This window comes from Zootermopsis nevadensis, unplaced genomic scaffold, assembly GCF_977971745.1.
Source record: "Zootermopsis nevadensis isolate Lab colony 2312 unplaced genomic scaffold, Znev_1.0 Znev_ptg000002l, whole genome shotgun sequence".
NCBI classification, from domain to species: Eukaryota; Metazoa; Arthropoda; class Insecta; order Blattodea; family Termopsidae; genus Zootermopsis; species Zootermopsis nevadensis.
In genome coordinates, this window is record NW_028259134.1 from 21,559,524 (window position 1) to 21,573,826 (window position 14,303).

The 14,303-nt window shown below is 41.0% G+C and overlaps 1 protein-coding gene across 6 annotated transcripts in view; it reads right to left on the reverse strand.

Annotated features, from left to right (window-relative positions):
* LOC110836557 (PTB domain-containing adapter protein ced-6) overlaps window positions 1–14,303 on the reverse strand; it is a 38,522-nt gene that overhangs the window by 2,650 nt on the left and 21,569 nt on the right. For all 6 annotated transcript variants that reach the window (XM_022077860.2, XM_022077859.2, XM_022077862.2 and 3 more), the window contains exons 4-8: window positions 3,541–3,711; window positions 2,805–2,942; window positions 1,979–2,167; window positions 1,282–1,428; window positions 441–765 (exon numbers count right to left, since the gene is read on the reverse strand). In XM_022077860.2, coding sequence (XP_021933552.1) covers window positions 441–765; window positions 1,282–1,428; window positions 1,979–2,167; window positions 2,805–2,942; window positions 3,541–3,711 — 970 coding nt within the window. The remainder of the gene's footprint in view (window positions 1–440; window positions 766–1,281; window positions 1,429–1,978; window positions 2,168–2,804; window positions 2,943–3,540; window positions 3,712–14,303) is intronic.

Consider the following 14,303-nt stretch of genomic DNA (forward strand, 5'->3'; position numbering starts at 1 on the left):
CCAACTCTCAGTTATCCACACACACACACACACACAAGGCAACTTACTAGATGAAGTCCGTACTTTTTGCAAACGTGCATCCCATAACAGCATTCTGGTTCTATAAATTTATGATCAACACCATAATAAAATCATGTTATTGAGAATATAAGAATGGAAATTGTGTTCTCTTCTGAGATATGAGAATCTCATGGTGAAGATGTCAACTACAATTCTCTGATTTCTGACATACCGTCTCCATCATCAAGGCCAAACCTTCAAAATTTAAGATCGGTAAAACATATTCCTGTGAAACAATGAATGTTGGAAATCACCCACGAGACTATATAGCGCCACAAACCAGAAGTCCACAACTGATATTTATTACAGAAAATTACAAATAACAAAAAACCTGCAGTCTTCAGTGGAAGCCATGACGACTGCATCCTTTATAAACTTACATAAAGGTGGAGAAGAAATGGAGCCATTAGACAATGAAAGACTGCCACTGTCATTAATGTTGCTGCTCATTCTTTCATATGCCCGAGGATTGAAGTCTTCCTCCAGTTCATCCAGTAGCAAACCTTCCAGTTTCGTTCCAACGGATGGCTGGGCTGACGACAACATGTCGCTTATAAAACTGTTATCTCCAAATGACTTGCTGCCACTACTGGCCTCAAAGGCTCTGGGAGGAACAGGTGGTGGCTGTGCGAGGCTTGCAGCGATGGGGGGACTGCTAATTCCGTTACTGGACCCAGTGCTCAAGTTTAGGAGGTTCCCATTCTCCTACGGAGCATAAATCAGATTATTTAGCCACCACGTTGCAAAGTCACTTAGCCATTAACCAAAGATTATCTGAGTATTTATTTATAAGGCGCAGGTAATAAGGACGAAGATAATACAAATTTAAATTTTATATTAAATTAACTATAAATTACTGTAACAGAAAATATGCCCCAACTGGGCCTGCAGCTCTTTCAGACAAACCCGAAGTCCATCTGTGTTAATTATTCTTCAGCATCTCGGCATAATTTGTAAATATTTTTATTCGCACAGAAACTAATGGCGAGGAAATTGTTACATTTCTTAGCAAGGTTACGTTACGTTCTCTTATTTACAAACTGGATGTTGAAGGTATGAAGAAAGAATATATTAATGCATAAAAGATACAAATATTACAGCACTATTTGAATTCTAAGTAAATATTGAACAAGATACAGCCGTCAGGATTTTTCTCTCATTGGGAATTAATGATACTTGAAATCTCCCGAAAATGTTGGTATGGGATGCAGTGCAGTTTACCTTGTTCTGTCCACTGTGTATGTTGTCAGAACTGTAGTTAAATTCATTGCTGGAAGGTGATGTAGTGGTACCACTGCTGCTGGAACTGCTGCCAACACTCAGAAGATCTGTGATTCCATTCTGTGACATATATTCTTCAATATCACTCTGTAAATAATCACCATCACCGTTAATAAAATATTACCAGGCTACCAGCCATGTCAGTCGGTTAAGAATCGCCATTTCAGGGACCAACCCTGTCCCCGTCACCAGGATTTGGTGTCGCAATTTATCCAGGCCGTCCAGTTGAGTTTCGGAAAAATGGCGCATAGCAACACCAAGTGTTTAAGAAGAAAGAAAAAAGAGATTTCTTCTTTGCAGATTACGTTCAATCAGATTATAACTTCCCAGCCGTCATCCATTACAACTGTATTCCATTAGTATCATCATCTGATATTGTCCATTCTGTCGAACTCGGTCATCTACACTTACATTTATTTTAAGAAATGTAATTTTTACTGCCTGAATTTTACCACCGTTTGTTCTACCCAGTGGAGATTTCAACACCTGTACCAGCCATTTTTCAGTGTGGGTATCTTTTTAACATAAGTTGAAAAAAATCTAAATATCTTACAACTATTTGAAATAACCCATCTCTTGCAAAAATGCAAGAACTGATTACAATAATTTCTCCACATCAGGAAGTGTATTTACTGACCTGCCCCTTGATCTGAGCAACGTCGCTCAGTCTCTGTCGCAGTAACGAGTTCTCCGATTCCAGACGTTTCACTTTCTGCTGCAGCAACATGAGTCGGCGCTGTACTTCCAAATCCTTGCCAGACGTCTCTAAGAATCGTCGATAAGCCAAGTCAAACGCTTGTCCAATTGTCAGCGTAATCTCTTCTGCCTATATTCATCACATTTAAAATCACAGTCACAAATAACAGGCGACCCGAGTTACAAATTTCTTCTACACAATTCAGATTAGACGGCAAAGTCACCGAGTTTGGGCTGGACGACGAGGGTCTGATTCCTGACGAGAGCAGGGCTTGCACTTTTTACCATAATGTCAAGACATTCTTCATCTGCCTAGCCACCTACCCAATGGGTACTGAAGTTAAAATGCGTGGAGTTTTACCTCCGTGTTCACTGCGCAGACAGTACTACTTGCGCACACTGCAGAAACAGTGGCACTACTGTTGCTACCACATTATAAATTTGGGTGGATGCCATGTTAGTATTATACAAGCAAGAAACTATTAATCGCAAAGATAAGATGGCCTCTATGATGACATGATATAGCAAGTTTAATCTAAATCTGTCCACTGCTTCAAACAATACCAGGGATTAGCATGAATACATAATTACAGCAATACCATAAGCTTCTATTTACCTAAAAAATAAGGAAATAAAGATAAAAATCCAACATTATATATGTAAAGGTTCCTGGCAATCTACTGCTCAATGCAATAGCTTAGCAGATGCCATTATGAGGAATATCTCTTTACTAGTATCGTCTTCAAACTAGTTTCATGACAACTTACTAGCTTGTCGCTAACGAACACAAAGCACACGTGTCTCTCGGAATCAGGCTCCTTAGCGATGAAGCTGAAGAATTTCTTCTCTCCCTTGTCATCAGCACAGTATGATATGCGATGCAGTGGATACTGGTGCATGATGCGCTGCGGAAGAAACCAACCCAGCGTACGTCATTCTTGAGGAACATTTCCACAAATCACGGCTCTGAACTCGACAAAACCTACGCACACTCTCAACGAGGCATACTTTGTGCAGTGCATCGTTTTCAAATGTTGGCTGCCTTCTGGGCACCTGCGCTGTGTAGTCTGTTAGAAGTTTACCAACGTTTCAGAGGTCCTTGCTGCCTCCATCAACACCTCTGAAACGTCGGCAAACTTCTACCAGAGTACACGGAGCAACAACCCCACAAGACATCCATATTCAGATTCGCAACCACGAAAACCTCAAATCCCACTTTTCAAATGTTCTTACATGACAGATTATATTCTAGGGGGTTCAATAAATTTTCCACTGTCTGGATGTACAGGGGTATACAAATGGGACTGATTTTCCCTACTCAAATTCTGTAGAATTACGGGAATTCTCACAGCAGTGAGACTTTAGACATCAGCAACAAAAGAGTAAATGCAAATTCATCTCATACTCGAGTTAAAAAACGTGTGGAGATGTGGTGATTAGGTAACCGTAACTTTACCAGAAAAGTTTAGTCTTACAGACCTCAGAACTAAGTCGAAACAGTACCTTCGTCTTTGGTTCTTGTATAGCGACTCCATCTATACTGATGGTGAGCTCTACTTTTGGCGTCTTGCTGCCCTCTGCTTTCCGCAACTGCTGGTTGAATTTCAGTTTACGAATTCCCTCTTTAACCACCTCAATGCCTTTTGGCTGGTCCACTTCTGTACTCCCTAGAAACTACAACAACAAAAGACCATCATGTGACAGAAATGAAGACGCCTTTTACTGTATTACATATTCATTTGTTTCCTGAGACTCTCAGGTTAACCAGTCGATCTTTTGCAATGGTGAAGTTCTGTGTTTTCTTCGCGGTACGGACTGAATTCTTAAGTTTCATTTGAAAGAGCTTCGGCTCCAAAGGTTAATTAGCGTTTTAGTCGTATTATTTCCTTAAACACGGTTAACCAGTTTATCTTTGCAATGGTGAAGTGTAGTGTTTTCTTCGCGGTACGGACTGAATTCTTAAGTTTCAGTTGAAAGAGCTTCGGCTCCAAAGGTTAATTAGCGTTTTAGTCGTATTATTTCCTTAAACACGGTTAACCAGTTTATCTTTGCAATGGTGAAGTGTAGTGTTTTCTTCGCGGTACGGACTGAATTCTTAAGTTTCATTTGAAAGAGCTTCGGCTCCAAAGGTTAATTAGCGTTTTAGTCGTATTATTTCCTTAAACAAGGTTAACCACTTGATCTTTGCAATGGTGAAGTGTAGTGTTTTCTTCGCGGTACGGACTGAATTCTTAAGTTTCATTTGAAAGAGCTTCGGCTCCAAAGGTTAATTAGCGTTTTAGTCGTATTATTTCCTTAAACAAGGTTAACCACTTGATCTTTGCAATGGTGAAGTGTAGTGTTTTCTTCGCGGTACGGACTGAATTCTTAAGTTTCATTTGAAAGAGCTTCGGCTCCAAAGGTTAATTAGCGTTTTAGTCGTATTATTTCCTTAAACAAGGTTAACCAGTTGATCTTCGTAATGGTGAAGTGTAGTGTTTTCTTCGCGGTACGGACTGAATTCTTAAGTTTCATTTGAAAGGGCTTCGGCTCCAAAGGTTAATTACCGTTTTAGTCGTATTATTTCCTTAAACAAGGTTAACCAGTCGATCTTTGTAATGGTGAAGTGTTGTTTTCTTTGCGGTACGGACCGAATCTTTCAATAATACTTATTTAGATGAGGTTCCGGCCTCAAGGGTTGAGGGTCCGAAACTGTATGACCCAGATCACACAGAGGGGATATTATTACTGTGGCACATAATCTCACAACGATGAACATACTCGATATGAACGTATGGTTATTTTTAATTAAGCACTGAGTCATTAGCACGGTCATGACGTCATAATGCAATGTCAGCGGAATACGAGTTGCGTGTTGCAACGGATGTGCTGACGACTGGCAAAATGTTCCCACCTTATGGACCCGAAGGTATAACATTTTGCTATCATCGATATAGTTGGGTGTGAAAGTCTTCATCATCATCACCACCTTCGCCGTTCCAGCCTCTAATTTCTTACGTCTCCTTCCGGTATCAAAGTGAAACTATTAAAGGCTACTTAAATTCGTTATTATCAGTGACACTTGGACAGATGTCGGAACATTTTCAACCAATATTTTGTACGTATTTCTCATCTACCCATGAGTGCTACATGCTCCGCCCATCTCGTACGATAACCCTAATGACATTTGGTGAAGTACACAAATTATGGAGCTCCTCACTACGCGGTTTTCTCCAGTCTCCTGTCACTTCATCCCGCTTGGGGTCCAAAGGTATTGTATTTCAGAAACGTCCTCAACCTTACAGCAAAGACACTCTTCAAGACGGCTCTCCAAATGAAACAACAACCACCCAGGAAGACAGCCCATCCTGAGAAGCTAATAGTCGCTCACACAATCAAGAAAGTTGCAAATTTTAGGAGCAAATTCCATCTACTGCGACCTCGATTCTTGTACGAAATGAAAGTGACTTACATTTATGAACCCCCTCCCCCCGTATTGACCTGTATTTCAAGACGATAACGGTACCTGTTGCTGCCACAACTATGCCACTCATGCATAACCACCCATTCGCGGACACCTTGATCATCCTTGCATCGACGTAGCCAGCAATGTCGGTCCAGGCAGACCACAGAGGCACAAGAAGATTTGTCATGTACCTACAAAATGCTTATAAGATAAATCAGTTCTAAGAAAACCGATTTCAGCGTCATGTATTAACCAGAAGCCAATTCGCCCTCGTACCAAATTTCAATAGCATTCGACAAGTACGTATGATTTGGGGTTCACACGAGTTCGAAGATGGATGTCTTCTGGGTTGTAATAAAAAACCAGACAGACACAAAAGCCCGGATCCCCAGGTGGGGCGGTAAGTACAAGACACGCGAGACCCAGTGCTCCATTTTAACATGGTACTTACCTATTTCACGGTAATTCCTAACCTTCGATTGTGGTCTTACATAAAAAAGTGGTTTATTGCACGGTAGACGAGATTTTAATTTTCCCTCTAGAGGCCTCTGCTCCCTAGTCAACTAATTCCAGATAACACTGATTCAAGTCACCTAGCAAAACAGATTCCACACGCACGCATAATCAGGACATCATTGTTTTTGTTTTTCTCACAGGGCTGGTAAAACAATTGCAATTCTAGAACCATCGAATTCGCGGGACAAACTAAAAGACGATCACATCGTGAACACGTGACGGGAGATGACGTCACCAGGTTGGTTCGCTGATTAGCGTTGCCTTGTGTCACTCTTACTCAAAAGATGTAACAACTTCAACACCGAATTCGATCATCTACTTTGACTCTGGTTCCTACCGGCGCCGAACATTTTTTACGCTCCAAAAGAAACATTTGTGCCAAACAATCAGAATTGATTACAGCATCAAAGATCAAGCAAGTTTTATCGATTTTCAAAAGACGCCTTAATGAACTGGAAAGCATATGGAAGGAAGTGAGTATATTTAAGGTATTATCCCGATATTAGCTTGGAACGGCTGAGTGAAACCACGAAAAAAACATCAAGAAAACCGATTCTCCACGACGAGATTTGAACCCGGGACCTCCCGAAAACGGAGAGCCGATGACTCAGCAGCGGCGTCCGGTGGTAGAAAAGACAATTTAAAACAGTTTCGGGCATGTTGGATATTTAACGAAATACAAGGGAAATATTGCATTTGCTCTTGGGCACTGTTACACTTAGAGCGATTAGCTTCGCAACACGAGATTCAAGGTCGGCAAGGCATGACCGCCAAGGCCAATAAGGTACGGAGAGTTACGAAGAACTCACTTGGTACATACGAGCTCTTCAGCCATAGCTAACATTTCCCCACTTGTGACAGCAGACATCCTGTTTAGTATCACTTTTAGCTTCCCTGAATACCCATTTGAAGCCCAAGCTCGCGTAAATATTATTTAATAATTCAGTCCGTACCGCAAAGAAAACACTACACTTCACCATTACAAAGATCAACCGGTTAACGTTGTTTAAGGAAATAATACGACTAAAACGCTAATTAACCTTTGGAGCCGAAGCTCTTTCAAATGAAACTTAAGAATTCAGTCCGTACCGCAAAGAAAACACAGAACTTCACCATTACAGAGATTGACTGGTTAACCTTGTTTAAGGAAATAATACGACTAAAACGCTAATTAACCTTTGGAGCCGAAGCTCTTTCAACTGAAACTTAAGAATTCAGTCCGTACCGCGAAGAAAACACTACACTTCACCATTACAAAGATCAACTGGTTAACCTTGTTTAAGGAAATAATACGACTAAAACGCTAATTAACCTTTGGAGCCGAAGCTCTTTCAAATGAAACTTAAGAATTCGGTCCGTACCGCGAAGAAAACACAGAACTTCACCATTACGAAGATCAACTGGTTAACGCCGTTTAGGGAAATGATCGCTGTTTCTTGTGAGAATCATGCTTGAACACATGCAACCGAAACGCAGTGCTAGTAACAAAACAGGTGGTACATATAATTACCAATGAGCTTTAAATACCTAAATTGCATGTCAGAAATTAAAAATAAGTTGGCCTACATTTTAACTACTGGAACTAATCCAGAATTTCTATAAGTCGTCCGGCAGACGAATTCACCTGATAAATGTACGAAAAAATCTTATTGAAACTCAGCCTGGTTCCGTTCGCCTTACATTTCTCAACAGGCTTCTCAAACAATCAAGTATATTTTTTTAGGCGAAATAATTCGGTATGAAGTGTGTTCAAAATAACAGAAACCACGACTAATCTGTGGCCAAAACTCAAAATTCTGGCAAGAGCATTACAGCATTTTCTCTACTTCTCCGTACCAAACTCAGGCGCCCAAAATAAGGGGCTTCTTCCGTGGCGACACGGAGGCCACAGAGTAAACCTATTTGAACCCCGTCTAAAATACGTTGAATCCTGCCTCCATCACCCGTTGTGGCGTCATTAAACACCGTTTACTGGTGTATTTATGTACACAAAGCCTCGAGTCAAAGTAGACTTATCTGTCTCTGAAAATCCAGCGAATTCGTATCGCATCTGAGTCAACAGGACCCGTATACTTAGTCACTTATCTGTCTCTATGCGGAAATACACACGTGACAACAAACAGGTGCATGCAAAACAAAGTTACTCTTTCCTGCCGAACAAAGGACAAGATTTGAAATGGCCAATCAGTAGAGGACTGCACAGTTTCCACATGGGTTCTTGATACATCGGGAATCTGAATGCGTCTTATCCGTAAAACTTTAATGAAAATATTTTAGCGCATAATTAAATGTCGTGTTCATACAGACATCTTAGAAAAATCTCAAAATGTTCTTAGATTCGTTCTAGAACTCTATATACCAACGTTTTAACCCCATCCGCGACCCTTCAAACAATCTGGCGCATTAAAACCAAAAATGTATGTCACGTCCCACTACTAAAATATACACGAATAAATTAATTACCAGCTGTAATGCCAACCTCGCTACATTTCATATGTTGCTAATTATTTCCACGGTTTCTGAAAAATTTTAATATGCAAATTAGTGGTCACTCGTTACCTCGTGACTGTCGTCAATGAAGTATAGTGGAATGCACCGACGAGGTGGGGAGCTGTTTCACCGACACGGACGGGTTGTTGACCCTAATACTACTCACCCTGAAAACATTTCTTCAGCTAATAATGTTATCATTAGTGCTCTGCCCTCGGGGTTCGATCGCAAGACCTTTCGACAGTTAGGAGGGCAGACAGATGCCGGTTGCCTGTTTTATGAAACCTGTCTAGTCCTGTTGTCTGAAAGCACAAAGCAAGCGTGTACTCCATGCTGGATTCTGGGTGGAGCCACCATCTTGCGCTACGTACTTAGTATTAAAAGTTTGGCCGAAAGAGCTGTAGATAAAAGAGTTCCGAAAAAACGTATGTCATTATTTGATACAAGTTTGTTTAACATACGACCCCATTAACAAGAGGCATATATATTTATTTATTAATATTCTGCCTTAATTTACGGTACAGAAACTGTACTGTTGTTATAATTAAAATCATAAAAAAACACATTAATACTCTGAATTGTAGACAATGGGTACAATGTAAGGTTTGCCATATTTCTGTTGGATTTCACTTTATCCTTGAGTCTACTTCACTTACGAAAAGCAATTTAAAATTTAAAAAAAAAAAATGTCTACATCAGACTCGTCAATTTTCGAACTGCTCAATGACCTAACCTCACAACAAATCTTTCCGTGCTTTATTACAGAAAATAAAACGTAACACACACGTCTGCAACTGTCTCCCGTGGTACAAGTCAGCATCCATCCTTCAACAGCCGAGCCGAGCTGACAAAGAACAATTGGAATGTTGGTTACTGTAAACTCCGTCTTACCTCGCCGGCCATAGGAACGTGCCAGTCCACTGCTGATAATAGTTAAGCCTACATGCCACAATATATGGCCGATTCGAACCTCGCCTTTGCTCTTATACACGATTTGATGTGCTCTCATTTGTAAAGAATCTCACTGAACACTTTCTAGTTCACGCTTACGTGAAAAATGTTTTAGCAGACGCAAATATTAACGATTTACAATCCAGTGTTAACAAAATGTATCACCTTCTTTAATGATCATTAACTTTCTAACGTTAACCGGTTGATATCTGCAACGGTGAAGAGGTGTGTTTTCTTTGCGGTAAGGACTGAATTCTTAAATATTATCCAGACAAGCATTGGCTTCTAAAGGTTTCGAATATGACCAATTATAAATAATTTAAAGACATACAAATATTAATTTTCTGCGGATGTTATGGAAAAATTATATTTTCAGGCACTTCCGGTATTAATAAATTCTCTGGCATACTGGGCGTAAATCTACTGGAAGCGTTTAAACTCTACCTAAAAAAAAATGTCACATTTCAATTATTTGCCGAAACTTCTACTCGAACAGATGAAAAGCTATTCTGAGGAACTCGATCTTACGAGCATAAACAACTCACGAACCCTGGACGACTTCAAGCAAGACATTAGTGTGCAGAAGATGATCACGGAAAAGTCTGTGCTATCCCAAACAGTTATTCAAACGTTAAGTCGGCCGCTAGAACATTCACGCGTAAGGTGTGTGATGTTCTGCACACAAAGAAGGGACAAGCTGCGTCTTAGACATTTACCAGAACTTCACCTGAGCACGCACTGTTCCAACGATGACGTGTACCTACAAGTCTACATGGCGTTACTAGGCAAAATACCAAGATTATCTAATACGTCCAGTAGCTTAAGAATTGCGTAGGATATTTCATTACAAGGACAACTGAGTGTTACGAAATAACATAACAGTGTTGTCCTGCATATCTATACATAGGTCTATTTGCCACAAGATTTTGCGCATTAAACATTAATTCTGTTACAACATCGACCTTCGGATGGCTTCCATCTGGCCTCTTTGCAACATCCAGGTGTTCAATAAACCTACTCAGAATACCAAGTTCCACAAATTACATCTCATGTAGGCTAAAGAGTGTAACATGTGACGAACTCCGTTCGGCGAACAGCTTTTCTACGCAACTTCAAGGTGGCCCTGAACTGTTTGCCGCGTGCTAAATTATTGCAAGGTGCATTCACAAAGACAAACAATTCCACGATGCACCTTAAAGAGGCCTCTCTTCTTTAATGTCTAAATCGGAAATTATTATATGCGTGTCGGAAACAACACTAAAACCATACACCCACAAACATCGTTAGCATCATCATCTGTATCCGGAGACTCGGTCCATCACCTATTTCAGACTTCAGCTAGACCCATAACGATGACACGAAAAAACATTACTTCAACGCGAGTGTTCACTCATAACGAAAAGAATATCGCGAACAATGGCGGATGTTCTGGTCTGATAAGTTCTGAGATATCAGACCACTAAAACTGGATACATATAAAAGAAATGTAAGGATGGAGGCAAATTGTTATTACTAAAATACGAGGCGCGTCCTCAAAGTAAGTTTCCCACTCGTCCCACAGCTAGCAAACATTATATTGCGCGAAGCGACTGTGCGTACGTGATAGAGCAATGACGTAGCATGGCGCATGCACTAACGGCACTTCCCGCGTTCTCACAGTAGCATCGTTGCAGCTGTTGAAGATGGAGGTTCTTATTCCAGCTCCCGCCGACTGTGAAGTGCGGTCAGTGATAACGCTAGGCCGCACACGGCTCGACGGACAGCAAGTCTCCTGCAGGAGTTCAGCTCGGAGGTGTTTAATCATTCACCCTACAGCCCGGACCTCGCTCCCAGTGATTTCCATCTTTTCCTACACTTCAAGAAATTCCTGTCCGGTCAGCGTCAGCGTTTTGAGAATGACAGAGAGGCGGAGATGGTTGTCACACAGTGGTTCCAATCCCAGGCGGCAGACTTCTACGACACAGGTGTTCAAAAGTTGGTCCCACGGTATGACAAATGTCTCAATTCCGGTGGCGAATATGTTGAAAAATAGCTGGACACTTGCTGTATCTGTTGCAATAAATATTTCCATGAAATTGTGTTTTGTTTCTGTAAACGGCCCCAGGGAAACTTACTTTGTGGACGCGCCTCGTAACTTAGAACTGTTATGCGGTTGTTGGACGAATTACAAAATATTTCATTTATGGATTGCCAATAAATGCCAAACGGCGACAAGATGAACTATAAACAAGTGATTGACAATTTAAAACACTCCCCCCCCCCAAAAAAAAAGACAATTACATTGAAAGTCTTTCGGTTTTATGGAAAAAGAAAATTGGAAATAACTTGGTGCAGAATATTCCTCCTTGAGAAGCTAACTGTCGCTCATCGACGTGATGATTACTACATAAGAGAAGACAGAAAAGTGCGAACATCACGCCAAGGTAGACCGCTTTCCCACACGACAAAACCTTTCATAAATCCTCAACATGTTCATGACGTTAACCGCACCTGAAATTACAGTGAACGTCTGCCCAGTTGCAGAAGTAAGACGAACTGGTCTTGAAAACCATTAAACAAGTACTAGGTAGTGGAATAGCCATTCCTGAGATCATCTTTGTCCAACTAGCTAGAATTCCCCAAGTTTATTACTGTACTCACAAGAACCCACAATTGTACCTTATCCTTAGCCAGTTGAATCCAATGAATAATGAAATCCATTTTAATATCATTTTCCGACCGGCCTCTGCAGTTACGCCCAGCTTCTCGATGAACTTACATTTTCGCGGACACAGAATTCAATGGATCGGTTTCCATTTGCCAGAAGTAACGACACAGCTCACCACTCCACCCCCAAAAAAGTTAACTTATCCTCAACACATTGCTCCGGAGAAGTTTTTAGGCCCACATTTTTTTTCGAGCACTGAAGCAGAACGGAAACAAAGTAAGTGTGGACGCTCATACCTTGTGCAAGGCACTAAATATGTCGAAACTGTACCAGAAACTGGAGCAAACGGTCCAATGGTGTCAACGCATGGTTCACTTAGAAGTGACTAAGCAAACAGTGGGTAATCAAGGGGTCTAAACTCCATCGGGATTCGATTCGCGATCCTCCTCGATAAGAAACAGTAACGAAAGCAGGTCTCCTTCACTCTCCAAAGATAAAAAAAAAAGTTACTCGTCTGAGCCAGCATTGAAGTCTCCACAGCAGAATATTGCAAATATTCAGGACGCATGACTCGATTAGTGGTCGGAACCTGCAAAATTCTTTTTTGGCTTTGAAGGGATGCAGGTTCTGAACAAACAAAAAAGAACCCTTTAAAGCTTAATGGTAACTATATGTACCAGCTGCTTTAACAATCAGCAACTTCGCATTTTGTATTTACGGGTTTCGTACGATTCCCAGTACAAATTGAGATTATTTCCTTAAACAGCGTTAACCAGTTGATCTTTGCAATGGTGAAGTGTAGTGTTTTCTTTGCGGTACGGACTGAATTCTTAAGTTTCATTTGAAAGAGCTTCGGCTCCAAAGGTTAATTAGCGTTTTAGTCGTATTATTTCCTTAAACAGCGTTAAAAAGTTGATCTTTGCAATGGTGAAGTGTAGTGTTTTCTTCGCGGTACGGACTGAATTCATAAATAATGTTCAGACGTCCTCCGGCTTTAAAGGGACCATAAAATAATGAATATTAATTAGAAATAATAAAATATTAAAATTAGCCTCGACTGCCTGTCCTCTAGATACGTGCAGGGCGTGTATTAGCCAAATGACAAGGCGATAATAAAAGGTCAGACAAGGGTTTCGGCAGAACACACTTGTTTGTATGTAGTTGTATCCGGCTCATTCATACATAAAGACCGAAAAAAGTAAATCATCTATTAACTGCTCCAGCCGAATTTGTAACGGGGTACGATTTTCAAATTGTCATAATCCCAAGTCATTGGACTGACGTGGATTCTAACAAGACCGGCGTTATTTACAACACGGAAAACGTCACGAAAGCACTGCACAAACAATATCGCAATTCTTCTTTTTAAAAAAAATGCGACAGCTAGCGCGGAAGTACAATGGTACAATATTTCTTTGTTGCAAGCCAATTTAACAAAAATAAGTCCGTCACGATTCTGACCTCATTTTTATTCCGTTCCCTTCACCCACAGCGACCGGATAAGTTTTCCATGGACTCGCCTCTCCAATTTTCCCTAATCTGATGACAGAGACATCTACGCCTGGTTATACAGCCAACGTCCTTCGCGATTTCCTCGACTGCATGTACGAGTTCGCGGAAGGTAAAAACTAAAATTAAGCGAGTCTGGTAGCAAGAAATGCAAAGGAAGCTATGGTGGGGCCTAGCGCAGCCTTCGTGTGGCGACAGTCTGTCGGTCTCCGCTGGCACGTTCGGCTGTGAAGACTTTTTTACCATTAATTGACTTTATAAAGAAATTTAACAAGTGTCATACTTCAAATGTGCTATTCAACACAAAAAAGGGGTTCATTCCCGTCACCTTTGACGGGTTTATTTATTTATTTATTTAGTGTTCTGTCTGACGACAGGTCCATATGAACAGGATCCTTCGATCCTTTTTTCGGACTGGGACCTGTTCATATACGTTCTTGGCAGATGATCCAGAAGTGGTTTGCCATTGCCTTCTTCTGTGTGTGAATGGAGTAATTGTTGGGATGCCACGGAGGAAAACTCCGTGTTGCCTAGACCACGGCCTTGCCCAACACAAGTTATAAATTCGGGCACCGCCGGGAATCGAACCCGAGACCCCAGGATTACAAGGCCAGCGTTCTAACCGCTAGACCACCTCATCTTATTATTATTTAGTGTTCTGTCTGACGACAGGTCCATATGAACAGGATCCTTCCATCCTTTTCTCGG